An 18,952-nucleotide genomic window follows, 5' to 3' on the forward strand; every position below is an offset into this window, starting at 1 on the left:
TACATCGTTGAGCTTCTGTAAATGTTAGATCGAATAGATAACACAAAATTGTATACTCCTTTCTTTGTAAAAACTTTGATGTCATGATTTGATTTTATATAATGTAGTGTATCTGTCATTAAAATTCTTTGTCCCAGTTGGAGGGAGACAAAACTTATTTTTGGAATTTGTTTAAATAATTTTTTAGAGAAATGTCAATATGTGGAAAGGTTCTGTTTTATTTAAAATGTTTGTTTGCTGTTATGTAAACTGCTGACCTTCTCTTAGGGTTCTTAGTTATTTTGTATGTAAAAGGTGTCATGGTTCCCCTAGGGAACGGAACTGTGTAGCGCGCGCAAATTGTGGTTGGCCTAGGTAGAAAAGATGGAACCAAGAGTCAGTCGGGGACGAGCTACCAAACAGTGAACTGATCATGTAGAAGTTGTGTTCCGAGAGAGGCTTTTCCTGACTCTTTGCAATGCCTCGGATGGATGGATAAAGAGCTGGAACTATTCTGAAATTGGTATCTATCATCGACACCAAGAAATGACAGAATCCAGCCATTCTACTTGCGAATCCACCTACCAACATGCATTCGCCACCACGTGGCGCAATCACTAGAAAAGAACCAAGAATTGTAAATATGTAAAGTGAAGGATCAGCTCATTGGATGTTTTAGTGTGCGCAAAAATAAGGTAACTTATACTCGAACTCTTATACCTACCTTGATTTCTTTTATCCCTAGTCACACAACTACTTAGCGTTCTTCCCATGCTAAACTGATTACCGAGTGTCCTTATTAAAAGAACATTAAAGCTCAGTGTTATAGCAGAATTGAGTAATGTAGTGAATAATGCTTGCTGAAAATAATTTTTCTATTAAAACTGCTTATTAAATTTTTTTTGCCAGCTTCTAAAGTGAAAGTTCTCAAAACTGAGGCTTACAAAGTTTTGTTTAGTAAGTGATCACAGTGCAGTCTGTTGAAAATCAACCAAAGGTGAGCTATTGTCGTATAACCACATCAAGTTGTGTTCTACTGCAGTAAGAGTTGAGAACTGATACTGTTGAAGGTTACATGTTCATACTTGTTAAGGGCTTGTTTCTTAAGTGTATTGAAAGTGTGTTTAGTATGCGCTGCTACAATGGTCAAGATTAAGGGCCCCCTTCCACTGAAAGTAGTTCAAATGCACGAAGTTACTTAATTATAGTATGTTTCAATTACTCTTCCTATTAAAGTGAACTTCTGTACAATATTGGACTCCCCTTGTGTATTAATAGTGCATATTTATGGTGTAACAAGATCAACAGTTTTTCTATTGTGTTCATGCTAGATAAAGATTAATAGAAATATGAACTCAATAATTTCTTTATTCAAAAGACAGTGAGAAGTAATCTGTTAGAGAATTCCATTTAATTTTCATTCTAAATAAAAAGGTATTTAGCTGAGAGAGACTTAACCTATGACCAGTTAATAATCTTGCAGTGAAATGCATTTACAATTTTTTGTCAGATAGGAAAATGTTTGAAAAGTGATACTGAAATTATACCCAATTTACGATCCTGCAGTGAATATTAATAGTAACATTATTGAGACCATTCAGTTTGACTAAGTCCTCAAGGTAATACTGTGTTTTGTTGTCTGTTATATTTATGTAAATAATTTGTTCTGCTCTAGCTGTTAGTTTCAACGTTAACGTTAACATACTGTATTCAGGTTCCAGGGTTCATTGCACTCTCGTGTAGGAAAATATAGGTTGTGTTTGTCCGTTAAAGTTACTCATACTTATTTTCTTGAACTAGAATGTCAATCATTCTCTTGCCTAATTAGTCTGGCGACCGTTTTCTTTATTCTTTGAACAGTGTAGATAAGTAAAATATTTTTTGGTACTGTTTAAATATTTACGTAATTTTGAGAGTGCAAGAATTCAAATACCTAGGGGCACTTTTCACTGAGAACTCGTCATGTGAAGCAGAGATCAATGGCAGAATACAAGCAGGAAACCGATCTAACCACAGCCTAGCACAACTGTTTCGGTACAAACATCTCTCCATACAGTTCAAGATTCGACCGTGCAAAACCGTGATCCAGCCTGTTGTTCTATATGGCTGTGAGACATGGAGTATCCGGAAACAGGACTTCCATAAGCTCCTTGTTTTTGAGAGAAAAGTGGTTCGGAAGATCTTCGGTCCGGTTCTGGATGCAGATACAGGGGAATGGAGGATCAGATACAACCAATAGCTTGAGGAACTATACCAGCAGCGCAGCATAGCAGGAACTGTCGAAGCCAAACGAATGCAGTGGCCGGCCATGTGGCCCGGATGGAGGATCACAGATGGCCTCGGAAGGTCCTGGATTTCACACCTACAGGAAAGAGAGCGCCAGGGAGACCCAAGAAGTGGTGGAGGGATGGACTCCATGAGGATTTAAACCAAGTGGCAATAGATGTGAATGGATGGCGGATGGCAGCAATGGACAGAATACAGTGGAGGAGGAAACTTGTAGATGGGTGCGGTCCACTGGGCCTGATCACGTAGTAGTAGTGACTTTCACTTCCGATGAGCCACCTTCGTTAGGTACAACACGGTCAATATAACGAAATTCCTCTTAGAAGGTAACACTGCTCTGTTGCTTTATACCATAATTTAACAAAATAGTCCCATTACACGATCAGCTTCCCACTTTCAGGTTATGGTATAACAGTAGCAGACGGTATCGTTATACCCTGACTGATCGGAATAGGCTACTCACCCGAAGACGATGCAGAAAGGGAAGATCTCGAAGAGCATGGAGGCGCTGATGGGCAGGTGCTTCTCCTCGCGCGTCATGGTGAGCGAGGCGAGCGTGAAGGCGCGGTTGTCGAACGTCAGCTGGAAGGTGACGTGCACCGTGTCGAACAGCAGCTCCTCTCGCACCAGCTCGATGCGCATCTCCTTGTGGTAGAAGTGCCTCGCCACCTGCCCAACGGCAAACAGCGCCACGTTAGTAACGACTCCAGTTGTCCCCGCCGTTCCTGCAGTGTATCCAGGCTGAGGGCAGGCGCGGCCAGCAAAGACCTACTGCGCGAATACGTGGGTAGGTGGTTACCAACCTATCTTAGGCCATTACCCATGATTGCAATCAGACATTAGCTAGCATGCCCGTCCACCTTCTGCCGTCTGTTGCCATTGCTGCTCGCGTTGGTCGAGATTCAATGACTGTTAGCAGAATATGGAATCGGTGGGTTCAGGAGGGTAATACGGAATGCCGTGCTGGATCCCAACGGCCTCTATCACTAGCAGTCGAGATGAGAGGCATCTTACCGCTTGGCTGTAACGGACCGTGCAGCCACGTCTCGATCTCTGAGGCAACAGATGGGGACGTTTGCAAGACATCTGCATGAACAGTTCGACGACGTTTGCAGCAGCATGGGCTATCAGCTCGGAGACCATGGCTGCGGTTACCTTTGACGCTGCATCACAGACAGGTGCGCCTGCGATGGCGTACTCAACGACGAACCTGGGCACACGAAGGCCAAAACGTCATATTTTCGGATGAATCCAGGTTCTGTTTACAGCATCATGATGATCGCATCCGTGTTTGGCGACATCGCGGCGAACGCACATTGGAAGCGTGTTTTCGTTATCGCCATACTGGCTTATCACCCGGCGTGATGGTATGGGGTGCCATTGGTTACACGACTCTGTCACATCTTGTTCGCATTGACGGCACTTTGAACACTGGACGTTACATTTCAGACGTGTTACGAACCGTGGTTCCACCCTTCATTCGATCCCTGCGAAACCCTAAATTTCAGCAGGATAATGCACGACCGCATGTTGCAGGTCGTGTACGGGCCTTTCTGGATACAGAAAATCTTCGACTGCTGCCACGGCCGGTACATTCTCCAGATGTCTCACTAATTGAAAACGTCTGGTCAATGGTGGCCGAGCAACTGGTTCGTCACAATACGCCAGTCACTACTCTTGATGAACTGTGGTACGGTGTTGAAGCTGCATGGGCAGCTGTACCTGTACACGCCATCCAAGCTCTGTTAGAATCAATGTCCAAGCGTATGAAGGCCGTTATTACGCGCAGAGGTGGTTGTTCTGGGTACTGATTTCTCAGGACCTATGCACTCAAATTGCGTGAAAATGTAATCACATATCAGTTGTAGTATAATATATTTATCCAATGAATACCGGTTTACCATCTGCATTACTCCTTGGTGTAGCAATTTTAATGGCCAGTAGTGTAGAATGAAAGCCTTTTCTTGGAGCACTTCAATTTTTAAAGTGATGAAAGATGAATGATGTTTAGTTTGTGTTTAGTTTGTGTGTGTGTGTGTGTGTGTGTGTGTGTGTGAATGAATGATGAAGGAATTCGTGGTGCATCGAAAGTGCTACCTACAATTCCTTGGCAGATAACAAAGCTAACTATCCACAGTGAGGGTAGACACTGCTTACAAAACATCCTTTATTACCCCTCTCCATTGTGGCACTTGCTTGACCTGAACACTGCAACCCCATTTGAAACTAAACAAGTCCAGATGTGTGCACTATACTGACTGTTTGTAAATTACTTGATTGCTGCACTCCTTCCTTCCGATCTGGCAGAAATTGGACAATTTCAGGCTGTTAATGCTTTGTGTGTAACCACTGTAAAATAATAATAATAGTAATAATAATACTGTGTGCAGCACTATAGTAGACCTTATGTAGTTGCTGCTGTGTTGAGCTGGCAATTAATTCATTTATCTGTTTCGAAGCGAGTAATTAAGCAATTTCTTGAGTACTGCAGGTACTACCTACAACTTGAAGAAGACGTTTTCTTGAGATATTTAGCATTTGTTACGTAATGTCTCTCTTTTATTATCAGCAATGTACAGGACAAAGCACAAGGTATGTAGGTAGTGGGTGGACTGTGTGAGGAATCCGTAATCTCCACAGTAATGCCAGTAATTGAGAAAAAGTAACTATTGATACTTATATAATCAACATTAGAGCCTTACAAAATTGTGTTAATAGTGACGATCCTTTGAAAATAATTGACAGAAACATAATCGAACCGTTTAGTTTTTACCCCACAGAAAATTTCGTTTTACCCCTCAGGCGGCAATTACCCCAGGCAAGGAACAACTAGTCTAGGTAGTGCTGGGGTCATTTAAATGGGTCCAGGTATGCGAAATGTGACAGGGGAAGAGCTTTAAGGTTTCCGCTGTGTTTTGCCTGCAGTTTTCTGACACTCTGTGCTTTGTTTCGTTGGAAGGCACTATTCATGCTGGACGAGGCGACCAGCGTATGTTAATAGTACTGATGATGGATGCACCTACAGAGCAGCTGGACACTACGACGAAGTCACAGCTAGTTTGCTATTTTCCACCGATGACTGGTAGGTGCTTGTTCTTCGTTGTTACATACAAGCTGATTCAGCTGCCCCTACTGCTAAGTTTCATGCTACCCGCAGTCCCTTCAAAAGATTTTTCATACTCTGTCTCTTGCTGTGCATAAATATACGTCCTATAGAAAAAATGAACAGGATCTTTTTGTAGGAAATTTAATGTAGTTAAATTTTGTACTGGGATGCTTTTTCGTTAGAGGCCGCATTTTTCGAATTATTAAAGAAAAACGTGAATAAAAGACTTTTAATGGCGTTTTTCTTACATAACTCGAAAACTGTAGCTTCAGGCAAAACTGTAACCCAATACTATAATTTAACTACACTAAATTTCACACAAAAAGTCCTGTTTATTTTTTATGTAGGATCAATAGTCTGCACATAGGGGACGACAGAATACGAAAATCTTGCACCTGGTATTTGATGGCGTTGCAGGCTGCAAAAAGTCCAGTAGTAGCGGCCGCTGACCGTCCTGTATATTACTTCAGTTATCAACTTCACATATAAGTAGTATACGATACTTACTATGTACTTCTGTAGATTAAATACCTTTTAAACATCAGTTGCATCGTCCCACGTGCGACTGCTACGGTCGCAGGTTCGAATCCTGCCTCGGGCATGGATGTGTGTGATGTCCTTAGGTTAGTTAGGTTTAAGTAGTTCTAAGTTCTAGGGGACTAATAACCACAGCAGTTGAGTCCCATAGTGCTCAGAGCCATTTGAACCATTTTTTTGCATCGTCCCAGACGATTAGGCGGTAGGAAAGTACGGAGTGAAAGTAGTTGAATTATGCCAGCAAAATCCCACATGCATGTCAACTCAATGGGATAGATATGCAGTATTTATGCAGAACGGAGCTTTCTTGTCAGCCTATCGACATACCGTGCCATCACAGTTTTTGTATCTATGTGGATGCATAGAAATTTCACACATGGAGAAAATACGTTAGAGAAGTATTATATTACAAAACTCGGTTTGCTCTACTTATCGGCAACATATTATCATCTGGGGTACCATGGGGCAAGACCAGCAGTTATCTAAGAGTGGCTCAGCGTTACGTTATATTCCCTTGTTTGAGAAACATTTACATTATCTGTTTATTTGAATAAGAGCGACTGAAGCTACACTTCAGCATTCTTGTCTGTCGGAATATCTATTGAGATTTGTCATCTGTAAGATTGTCAAAGTGTCCATTTTGAAATTTTTTTGTATTTAATCTGATCAGGAGTGGAGAAACAGTCACTAGCAACTCCATCTCCCAACAACACTACTCGCAGTGGTACACAACACAGGAACTTGTTTCAAATACTCACACGTAAAAAAACGGAATCACTACACGCCAGTTGTCATATATCTTTCAGTCACACACAGCTATTTGTTCATTTCAGCTGCTGTACCCAGTAAACGTTTCTGTAAGGGGGGTCATGTGGATTGACACGTGCTCGTAGATTACTTCCATGGAAGTTGATGGGTCATTTACAGAAAAAGAAGCACCTTAATCTGATGTGCTGCTACTTGTTGACAAAAGTTTGTTCCTGATTACTTACATCTTTGATGTCGTTCATGATATACACTCATGCTCATAAATTAAGGATAATGCTGATACGTGGTGAAACAACGCTCTGGTGGGCGGTTTGTGGGTTTAAATCACGTCTGCGTATGACCTTGAGATGCATTTGACCTGCGGTCGTCGCATGGTGGCGCTGGCAGCAGTCCACATATGCAGAGATGTGTTGGTGCATGTCAGAGTACGGTGCAGCGAGTAAGTGTGCAGTGTTTTCAGGCATGCTAATGGTGACTGTGTGTTGAAAATGACCCAAAGAACACATATTGATGAAGTTATGAGGGGTAGAATACTAGGGCGACTGGAGGCAGCAGGTCGTAGCTCGGGCCCTCCGTGTGCCACAAAGTGTGATCTCAAGATAAAGGCAGCGATTCCAGCAGACAGGAAACGTGTCCAGGCGCTACAGTATGGGACGTCCACTGTGTACAACACCACAAGAAGACCGATATCTCACCATCAGTGCCCGCAGACAGCCACGGAGTACTGCAGGTAGCCTTGCTCGGGACCTTACCGCAGCCACTAAAACAGTCGTCTCCAGACACACAGTCTACAGACGACTGAAAAGACATGGTTTATTCGCCCGGAGACCTGCAAGGTGCATTCTACTGACCCCTGGTCACAGGAGAGCCCGTAAAGCCCGGTGTTAAGAAAACAGTACATGGTCATTGGAACAGTGGTCCCAGGTTACGTTCACGGACGAGTCCAGGTATACTCTGAACAGTGATTCTCACCGGGTTTTCATCTGGCGTGAACCAGGAATCACATGCCCACCCATTAATGTCTTTGAAAGGGACCTCTATGTAGGTCGTGATTTGATGGTGTGGGGTGGGATTATGATTGGTGCACGTACACCCCTGCATGTCTTTGGCAGAGGAACTGTAACAGGTCAGGTGCATCGGGACGTCATTTTGCACCAGTATGTCCACCTTTTCAGGGGTGCAGTGGGTCCCACCTTCCTCCTGATGGATGATAACGCACGGCCTCACCGAGCTGCCATCGTGGAGGAGTACCTAGAAACAGAAGACATCAGGCAAATGGAGTGGCCTGCCTGTTCTCCAGACCGAAAATCCATTGCGCACGTCTGGGATGCTCTCGGTCGACGTATCGCTGCACGTCTTCAAACCCCTACGACACTTCAGGAACTCCGACAGGCACTGGTGCAAGAATGGGAGGCTATACCCCAGCAGCTGCTCGACCACCTGATCCAGAGTGAGTCAATCCGTTGTGCGGCCTGTGTACGTGTGCATGGTGATCATATCCAATATTGATGTCGGGGTGCATGCGTAGCACGTGTTTCGGGATGGTTTTCGCAACTTATCACCAATACAGATTTTACAGATCAATACAGATCTTACAGATCTGTGTCGTGTGTGTTCCCTATGTGCCTATGCTATTAGTGACAGTTTTGTGAAATGCCACGTTGTGTGGCACCACATTCTGGAATTATCCTTAATTTATGAGCACGAGTGTAGTTGCAGTTTGGTTTACCTTACTATGAGTTCTACAGTGAAGAGTGTGAGTAGCCTTTTTGATATAGCTTGCACGGTAACAAATTTTTGTCATACCTCCCTCGCTGGTCGTATGGTGTAGAAGGCCTATGACTGGGTCCTCTGGACTGCCCTACTGTGTAGTAGTAGGTTTATGGATTACCTCGATGGTCTGCTCCATGATGTAATAGTCTTACTGCTGAAGTAGAGGTAAAGATTACCTTCCTGATCAGCCCCATGGTATAATTGGCCTATATAGTACCTCACTGTTCTTACTCATAGTTTAGTACACTTATGGTTTACCTTCCTGATCTGCCCAATGGCGTAGTACACTTACGGCTTACGTCCCTCAACCCGTGGTTTACAGCTTACCTCTCTTATCTGCCCCATGGTGTAGTAGACGAAGCCGCGTCGCTTGCTGCGGTAGTGCAGGGTCAAGCCGTGGCGCGTCTCGTTTTCACAGATGAAGGAAGGCGCGCGCATGCGCGGGTACGAGAACTTCAGGTATTCGTGGAGGTTGTCCAGACCTGTGCAGAAACATGTGGCAAGAGATTCCAGCTCTGACTGTACCTTAAAGAATACAAGAGGCAGTCAAATGAAAACGAGACAGATGGAAAAATTGTAAGTGAACTGTTTTTTATTTCTAAAGAAACCACTATTACTGTTAATATGTTTACCGCTTGTAATACAACACGGCCACTGACTCCGTGGGAAAATGTATGTGTTTGCCTACCGAACCACGACTCTATCCAGCCATACAACTCTTCATCTGAAGCATATTGACTGCCATGAGCGTCTTTCTTCAGGAAATCAAAAACATGGATATCGCATGGGGTGAGATCTGGACGGTAAGAACGATGTGTAAGGCCTTCCCACCGAAATTTCTGCAGTGTAGTGGCCCCGCCCCCTCCCCCCACCGAGAAAGATATCCATTACTGAGGAACGCATATGTAGAATAACACACCAGCAGCTAAAAAGTTGATCTTCTGTTAAAGTGTTTATAGGGGAAAGGGGTATATCTTTCCTCCCCTCTCCCCGTTTCATATTTTCCTTACTTCATGCGTTGATAATGCTGTCGAGTTATGAGTATCTCTGTACTCTGGAGCGAAGTCTGTTGGTTCAGATTGCTTTGCGTAGGCTAGAATGTGGATGGAGACGTAGGAACGAACACATTTACATCAGTTTAGCGACCGAAAATGTTTTGGGTAAGCATCACATTTGGTTTACGATTAAATTCGCATTTAATGCTTAGTCTTGCGATTTTTGTTATTCGTAGTCCTAGTCAGACCACGTGCCATCAGCACAGTCGTTTTGATATAGGTCAGTCTCTCCCTCATGGCCAATAAGTTAATCTATGTGAGTTCGAGGAGAGCTTAACTGTCGTAGTGTGTAATTTGAATGAGTGTGGTCAGATGTAACAGATTTTACGCATCATGAGTCTTGGGACAGAGTGCTGGTTGCTGGTAGCCTAAATTTCACAAATCATTTCTCACCTAACCTCCTTTAGGGAACTAACAACATAAACTTGATTGCGGTTCCCATTGGCGCATCAACTTTTTACTCTCATTTGCCTCTTAAGTATCCTTTTTCTTGTACTGACCAACATGTGTACTTGAATCTGTGATTCGTGGTTAGGACTCCTTCCTATTAGAGAGCTAAACATAATGAGTAAAGCGAACCTCTATTCCGATGTTGTCAGTTTCAATAAATTAATTTTATCGGAATTAATATGTCTTTTGCGAGCTCTCTCATCCCATTGTCTGTCCCTAGCTTACTTCTCTAACTGCATGGTGCAAATTTACAGTTTAGCGGAGCCGTATGTATCCACATGTTGTGATGTCAAGTGCAATGGACTGAGCTTCCATCCTTTGAGACGTCCTGTAATCGTAGGACTCTTTTTGTATTGGGACAGAATGTAGTGTTTTCCTTTAATCTGCCTCTTGTGTGATTGACTATTCAGTACAGTTTAGAAGTAATCATTTCCCATAAAATCCCAAACACATATTCTAAATCCTCTCGAGAGGTCTTTGCTATTGATTACATTAATGGAATGTGTTAATTTTTCCGTGTATGTATAAAGGACAACGCAGAATCAATACTTGAGCGTGGTGTCCCCTTCATGTAATACACTAAAGAGCAAAAGAAACTTGTACACCTGCCCAATATCGTTTAGGGCACCTGCGACCACACTGAAGTGTCGCAGCACGACGTAGCATGGACTCATGTCTGAAGTAGTTCTGGAGGGAACTGACACCATCAGTCCTCCAGAGCTGTCCATAAATCCGTAAGAGTACGAGGGGGTGGAGATGTCTTCTGTACAGCACACTGCAAGGCATCAAAGATGTGCTCAATAATTTTCGTAGCTGGGGAGTTTGGTGGCGAGCGGAAATGTTTAAATTCAGAAGAGTGTTCCTGTGGCCACTCTGTAGCAATTCTGGACGTGTGGGGTGTCGCATTGTCCTACTGGAACTGCCAAGTCCGTCGAAATGCACAATGGACCTGTATGGATGCGGTGGTGATCAGACAGGATGCTTGCGTAGGTGTCACCTGTCAGAGTCGTATCTAGACATATCAGAGATCCTATATTACTCCAACTCCACACGAATTACTCCATTACAGAGCTCCACCAGCTTCAACAGTCATCTGCTGACATGCAGGATACATGGATTCATGAGGTTGTCTCCATACCCATGCACGTTCATCCCCTCGATTCAATTTGAAACGACAGTCGTGAAATCAGGCAACATGTTTCCAGTCATCAACAGTCCAATGCCGATGTTGATGGGGCCCAGGCGAGGCGTAGAGCTTTGTGTCGTGCAGTCATCAAGGGTACACGAGTGGGCCTTCTGTTCCGAAAGCCCATATCGATGTTGTTTCGTTGAATGGTTCTCACGGTGACACTTGTTGGTGGCCCGGCGTTGAAATCTGCAGCAATTTGCGGAAGGGTTGCACTTCTGTCACGTTGAACGATTCTCTTCAGTCGTCCCGTTCTTGCAGGATCTTATTCCGGCCGCAGCGATGTCGGAAATTTGATGTTTTACCGGATTCCTGGTAGTCATGGTAACTCGTGAAATGGTCGTACGGGAAAATCTCCACTTTATATCTACTTGGTTGATGCAGGTGATCAGACAGGATGCTTACGTATGTGTCCCCTGTCAGAGTCATATCTTGACGTATCAGGGGTCCCATATCTCTCCAACTGCACACGACCCACACCATTACAGAGCCTATACCAGTTTGAACAGTGCTCTGATGACACGGATGGTCCATGGACTCAAGAGGTTGTCTCCATACGCGTACACATCCATTCACTCGATACATTTTGAAACGAGACTCGTCCGACCAGGTAACATGCTTCCAGTGATCAACAGTCCAATAACGGTATTGACAGGCCCAGGCGAGGCGTAGAGCTTTGTGTCGTGCAGTCATCGAGAGTACACGAGTGGGCCTTCTGCTCCGTAAGCCCATATCGATTATGTTTCGTTGAATGGTTCGCACGGTGACATTTGTTGATGGCCCAGCACTGAAATCTGCAGCAATTTGTGGAAGGGTTGCACTCCTGTGACGTTGAGCGATTCTGTTCAGTCGTTGTTGGTCCATTTCTAGCAGGATTGGCACCGGAGATTTGATGTTTTACCGGATTCCTAATATTCACGGTACACTCGTAAAATGGTCGTACGGGAAAATCCATACTTCATCGCAACCTCAGATATGCTGTGTCCCATCGCTCGTGGGCCGGCTATAACACCACGTTCAAACTCACTTAAATCTTGATAACCTGGCATTGTAGCAGCAGTAACCGATGTAACAACTGCGCCAGACACGTGTTGTCTTATGTTGCGTTGCCGACCGCAGCGCCGTGTTCTGCCTGTTTACATATTTCTGTGAACCGGCCGCCGTTTCATCCTCTGCCATATGGAATTACTCTGATGCGGTATGGAGGAGCATGGGACAGCACACCAGCCTCCCGTCTGTTGTCGACATTTAGACCTAGGACCCGTCACTACTTGATCAAGAAGCTCCTCGACAATGAGTCCACTCTGGGCCACTTTCTGTAACGAATCGTTACGGAGGTCGAAAACAGGGTGCACCACTTTGCCCCGGAAACGAAAAGGCAGTCCATGGAGTGGCATCATCCTCATTCACCACAAAAGAAGAAATTCAAGTCAACCTCCTCTGCCGGAAAAGTCATGGTGACAGTCTTCTGGGATTGTGCCGGCGTCATTCTCGTGGATGTGATACCAAGATGGTTAACCTTCAATTCAGAGGCATACTTGAAGGCTCTGAATAAACTCAAGATCCGTTGCCGACGTGTTCCATCGGTTAATAATCCAGCAGAAATCTTGCTCCAAAACGATAATGGACACCCACACACAAGTCTGAGAACCCGGGATCACATCGCCAAATTGGGTTGGACACTCAATGCCCCATCCACCCTACAGTCCAGACCTGGCATCCTTGGACTTCCATATCTTTGGGCTGCTGAAGGATTTTCTACGAGAAACACGCATTGAAGATGACGAGAGTGTCAGTCATGCGGTGAAAATATAGTTACGTCTGCAGGCCGAGAGCTTTTAGCAGCAGGGAATACATGCTCTTCCACAACATTGGCGTACGGCCATAGAACGAGATGGAGACTACGTGAAAAATAGGACATGGACAAGACATGTTGATATATATTGTCACCGGATTCTGACTCTTAACAATAAATATGTTCTGAGGAAAAAAAATGTGGGGGGGGGGGCATTTCTTACCGAACGATCCTCGTATCTATCTATCTATCTATCTATCTATCTATCTATCTATCTATCTATCTGTCTACCACCAACTGACACAACACGTACTATTACGTGAGATATTAAATGTCTAACGACACGCTTTTAATATTTTATCACATGCCTGTCTGAAGCAGATCGCTTATGTTTTTCAGTGCAATCGGTACCACTCCGGTTTGTGGGATAATGATTTCAGACAATTTGCTTACCCCTTTTTTAATGCAAACATGCTTAGCATTTACACCATGGCGTACGTCAACAGCCTGGGACGTGGAGCAGGAGGGTAGACAGGTGACGTACCGTTGAGGAAGTCCCTCATGTGGCGGCCCAGCACGGAGAGGACCCGGTCGTAGCCGTACTGGCTGACGAAGCCCACAAAGTGCACTCCCATCTGGTCGAAGAACTCGCGCTCTGTAATTCCCAGCACCTGCAACGGAACGCCGCCACACCTGAAAATTGCTGCCACTCACTCCAGGCGCCGGATTAGCATTGCCTTGCGTCTCGTGTTGAAACCAGTTCAAGCACGCGTGCACACGTGCACATGCACGCACACAAACACAGACAAACACGCACACACACACACACACACACACACACACACACACACACACATTATACAGGATGGAATGCCTCATGTTTTTGCTTTAGATTAAAATCAAATGGCTCTGAGCACTATGGGACTTAACTTCTGAGGTCATCAGTCCCCTAGTACTTAGAACTACTTAAACCTAACTAATCTAAGGACATCACTCACATCCATGCCCGAGTCAGGATTCGAACATGCGACCGTAGCGGTTACGCGGTTCCAGAATGAAGCGTCTAGAACCGCTCGCCCACACCGGTCGGCTCACCTCAGATTACTTTTGGGCCGTTAAAGACATTTGTAATCCGTTTCCACCAAGATGGACAGTGACCAACGTGTCATGAAAGAAGCAGTAATGCGTTTTCGCAACTTCATTAATGATCAAGATACAGGTATAAAATCTGATTTCTTAAATGAAACCATCTCGTTTTTGCCGCCAGAGCAGCAGATCTAGATGAGACAAAGTCATTAATATAACTCTTGAGAATTTGGCGTAAAATACACCGCGCAACAAAATTAAAGGGTCACTTTTTCGAAAACGCTATTCCGCCTCGTAAGTTTGAAATTTGGCTAAAAGGTGCCTACAACCTTCGTTTGTAATGGTGCAAAAGCTTAAATCCTTGTGATGTTGTCCTTGGGCTCGATGACGCTTCAAACAACAATATGTCGACACACGAGGAAAATTGACCACTTCTCAGTAGTTAAGGTGGGTTAACGATGTCACAGAAAATCCAAAGAGATTCTGATTGTACGTAAAGTATGCTAGTGGCAAGATGCAATCAATGCCTGTTGTGCTTGATAGCAATGGAAATGCTCTAGACGACAGTGCTGTGAAAGCAGAGTTACTGAACACAGCCTTCTGAAATTCCTTCACCAAAGGAAGATGAAGTAAATATTTCAGAACTCGAATGAAGAACAGCTGCCAAAATGAGTAACTTAGAAGTAAATATCCTTGGAGTAGTAAAGCAACTTATATCATTAAATAAAAGTAAGTCTCCTGGTCCAGACAGTACACCATTTAGGTTCCTTTCCATATATAACGATCACATACACTCAATGAGACATACCCAAAGACTGGATAGTTGCACAGGTCACACCAATATTCAAGAAAGGTGACAAATCATATCATTAATGTCAATATGCAGCAGGATTTTGGAACTTATATTGTGTTTGAACATTATGCACAACTAGCTCTTTACTAACTTCAAATGAAGAGTGACAGCTAGCTTTTTACTTACTTCAAGTGATGAGTGCTATTGACAAGGGATTTCAAATTGATTCCATCTTTCTATATTTTCAGAAGGATTTTGACTCTGTGCCATGCAAGTGGCTTGTAGTGAAATTGTGTGCTTACGAGTATCATCTCCGTTATGTGTCTAGATTCGTGATTTCCTGTCAGAGAGGTCACAGTTCATGATAACTGACAGAAAGTAATCGAGTAAAACAGAAGTGATTTCTGGTGTTCCCCAAGGCAGTGTTATAGGCCCTGTACCATTCTGTATGTATATAAATGTTTTAGGAGACAATCTGGACAGCCGTCTTAGGTTGTTTGCAGATGATGCTGTCATTTATTGTCGGATAAACTCATCAGAAGATCAAAACAAGATGAAAAATGATTTAGAAAAGATATCTGAAAGGTGCGTAAATTGGCAGTTGACCTTAAACAATGCAAAGTGTGAGGTCATCCATTCGAGTGCTAAAAGTAATCCGTTAAACTTTGGTTACATGATAAATCAGTCAAATCTAAAGACTGTAAATTCAGTTATGTGCCGAGGAATTACAATTACAAACAGTTAAAATCGGAAAGAACACATACCCAGTCTTGTGGGGAAAGGAAACCAGAGACACTGTTTTATTGACAGAACACTGAGAATGTGTAACAGATGTACTAAAGAGACTGCCTATGCTATGCTTGTCTGTCCTTTTTTTTTTGGAGTACTTCTGCACGGCTTGTGACCCTTATCTGGTAGGATTAAAGGAGGAGCACATTGAGAAAGATCAAAGAAGAGCATATTGTCTTGTATTATCGTGAAATAGTGTAATGAGTCACCAACATGATACAGGCTTTGGGGTGGACAGCACTAAAACAGAGGTGGTTTTTTGCTGCGGTGGAATCTACTCATGAAATTTCAATCACCAACTTTCTCATCGAAATGCGTATAATAAAACAAGGAAAGTGAGAACTTGCACAGAAAGATATAGGTGTTCGTTTCTTCTGCAAACTGTTAGAGATTAGAATAATAGAGTATTATTGTGAAGGTGGTTCAGTGGACCCTCTGCCTGTCATTTAAGGATGATTTGCAGTGCCCATGTAATTCTAGATGTGTGCTTTATTGGACAGATGGCCATTGGCATGTACGGTGTGAAACATCTGAAAGTAGACACTGTGTCACAATCGTCAGATGGATCCAGGCCGAGGACGGAGCGATGTTTTTGTGACATTATCTGGGTGATGTCGTCATTCTGGAAGGCTCAGTGGATCAACAGGGGGGACAGGGGCGGGTTTCTTTTTCCATGGCATGATGGCAGGACAGTGCAGTATACATGCGTGGTTTAAAGAGTACCAGGATGAATTTACTGTACTCACCTGGCTATCATACTTCCCAGATTTAAATCCAGTTGATGCTCTGTGAAACCACCTCATTGGGCTGTTGGCACGATGGAGCCTTACCTTCGAAACCTGGTACACCTGGACAACGATTTTGAGTCCATACCATGAACCATGGACCTTGCCGTTGGTGGGGAGGCTTGCGTGCCTCAGCGATACAGATAGCCGTACCGTAGGTGCAACCACAACGGAGGGGTATCTGTTGAGACGCCAGACAAACGTGTGGTTCCTGAAGAGGGGCAACAGCCTTTTCAGTAGTTGCAAGGGCAACAGTCTGGATGATTGACTGATCTGGCCTTGTAACAATAACCAAAACGGCCTTGCTGTGCTGGTACTGCGAACGGCTGAAAGCAAGGGTAAACTACGGCCGTAATTTTTCCCGAGGGCATGCAGCTTTACTGTATGATTAAATGGTGATGGCGTCCTCTTGGGTAAAGTATTCCGGAGGTAAAATAGTCCCCCATTCGGATCTCCGGGCGGGGACTACTCAGGAGGATGTCGTTATCAGGAGAAAGAAAACAGTCGTTCTACGGATCGGAGCGTGGAATGTCAGATCACTTAATCGGGCAGGTAGGTTAGAAAATTTAAAAAGGGAAATGGATAGGTTAAAGTTAGATATAGTGGGAATTAGTGAAGTTCGGTGGCAGGAGGAACAAGACTTTTGGACAGGTGACTACAGGGTTATAAACACAAAATCAAATAGGGGTAATGCAGGAGTAGGTTTAATAATTAAGAGGAAAATAGGAATGCGGGTAAGCTACTACAAACAGCATAGTGAACGCATTATTGTGGCCAAGATAGATACGAAGCCCACACCTACTACAGTAGTACAAGTTTATATGCCAACTAGCTCTGCAGATAACGAAGAAATTGAAGAAATGTATGATGAAATAAAAAAAATTATTCAGATAGTGAAAGGTGACGAAAATTTAATAGTCATGGGTGACTGGAATTCGGTAGTAGGAAAAGGGAGAGAAGGAAACGTAGTAGGTGAATATGGATTGGGGGAGAGAAATGAAAGAGGAATCCGCCTGGTAGAAATTTGCACAGAGCACAACTTAATCATAGCTAACACTTGGTTTAAGAATCATGAAAGAAGGTTGTATACATGGAAGAACCCTGGAGATACTAAAAGGTATCAGATAGATTATATAAAGGTAAGACAGAGATTTAGGAACCAGGTTTTAAATTGTAAGACACTTCCAGGGGCAGATGTGGACTCTGACCACAATCTATTGGTTATGCCCTGTAGATTAAAACTGAAGAAACTGCAAAAAGGTGGGAATTTAAGGAGATGGGACCTGGATAAAATGAAAGAACAAGAGGTTTTACAGAGTTTCAGGGAGAGCATAAGGGAACAATTGATAGGAATGGGGGAAAGAAATATAGTAAAAGAAGAATGGGTAGCTTTGAGGGATGAAGTAACGAAGGCAGCGGAGGATCAAGTAGGTAAAAAGACGAGGGCTAGTAGAAATCCTTGGGTAACAGAAGAAATATTAAATTTAATTGATGAAAGGAGGAAATACAAAAATGCAGTAAATGAATAAGGCAAAAAGGAATACAAACGTCTCAAAAATGATATCGTCAGGAAGTACAAAATGGCTAAGCAGGGATGGCTAGAGGACAATTGTAAGGATGTAGAGGCTTATCTCACTAGGGGTAAGATAGATACTGCCTACAGGAAAATTAAAGAGACCTTTGGAGATAAGAGAACCACTTGTATGAACATCAAGAACTCAGATGGAAACCCAGTTCTAAGCAAAGAAGGGAAAGCAGAAAGGTGGAAGGAGTACAAAAAGGGTCTACACAAGGGCGATGTATTTGAGGACAATATTATGGAAATGGAGGAGGATGTGGATGAGGATGAAATGGGAGATACGATACTGCGTGTAGAGTTTGACAGAGCATTGAATGACCTGAGTCGAAACAAGGCCCTTGGAGAAGACAACATTCCATTGGAACTACTGACGGCCTTGGGAGAGCCAGTCCTGACAAAACTCTACCATCTGGTGAGCAAGATGTATGGAACAGGCGAAATACCCTCAGACTTCAAGAAGAACATAGTAATTCCAATCCCAAAGAAAGCAGGTTTTGACAGATGTGAAAATTACCGAACTATCAGTCTAATAAGCCACAGCTGCAAAATATTAACACGAATTCTTTACAGACGAATGGAAAAACTAGTAGAAGCCGACCTCGGGGAAGATCAGTTTGGATTCCGTAGAAATACTGGAATACGTTAGGCAATACTGACCTTACGACTTATCTTAGAAGAAAGATTAAGGCAAGGCAAACCTACGTTTCTAGCATTTGTACACTTAGAAAAAAGCTTTTGACAATGTTCATTGGAATACTCTCTTTCAAATTCTAAAGGTGGCACGGGTAAAATACAGGGAGCGAAAGGCTATTTACAATTTGTACAGAAACCAGATGGCAGTTATAAGAGTCGAGGGACATGAAAGGGAAGCAGTGGTTGGGAAGGGAGTGAGACAGGGTTTTAGCCTGTCCCCGACGTTATGCAATCTGTATATTGAGCAAGCAGTAACGGAAACAAAAGAAAAATTCGGATTAGGTATTAAAAT

The 18,952-nt window shown here is 43.5% G+C and overlaps 1 protein-coding gene across 2 annotated transcripts in view; it reads right to left on the bottom strand.

Annotated features, from left to right (window-relative positions):
• Positions 1-18,952, bottom strand: part of LOC126281270 (soluble guanylate cyclase 88E) — an 883,920-nt gene that overhangs the window by 109,052 nt on the left and 755,916 nt on the right. For both annotated transcript variants that reach the window (XM_049980094.1, XM_049980093.1), the window contains exons 5-7: positions 13,480-13,606; positions 8,777-8,931; positions 2,729-2,934 (exon numbers count right to left, since the gene is read on the bottom strand). In XM_049980094.1, the coding sequence (XP_049836051.1) occupies positions 2,729-2,934; positions 8,777-8,931; positions 13,480-13,606 (488 nt within the window). The remainder of the gene's footprint in view (positions 1-2,728; positions 2,935-8,776; positions 8,932-13,479; positions 13,607-18,952) is intronic.

The sequence above is a fragment of the Schistocerca gregaria genome, chromosome 7 (assembly GCF_023897955.1).
Source record: "Schistocerca gregaria isolate iqSchGreg1 chromosome 7, iqSchGreg1.2, whole genome shotgun sequence".
In the NCBI taxonomy this organism is placed as follows: Eukaryota; Metazoa; Arthropoda; class Insecta; order Orthoptera; family Acrididae; genus Schistocerca; species Schistocerca gregaria.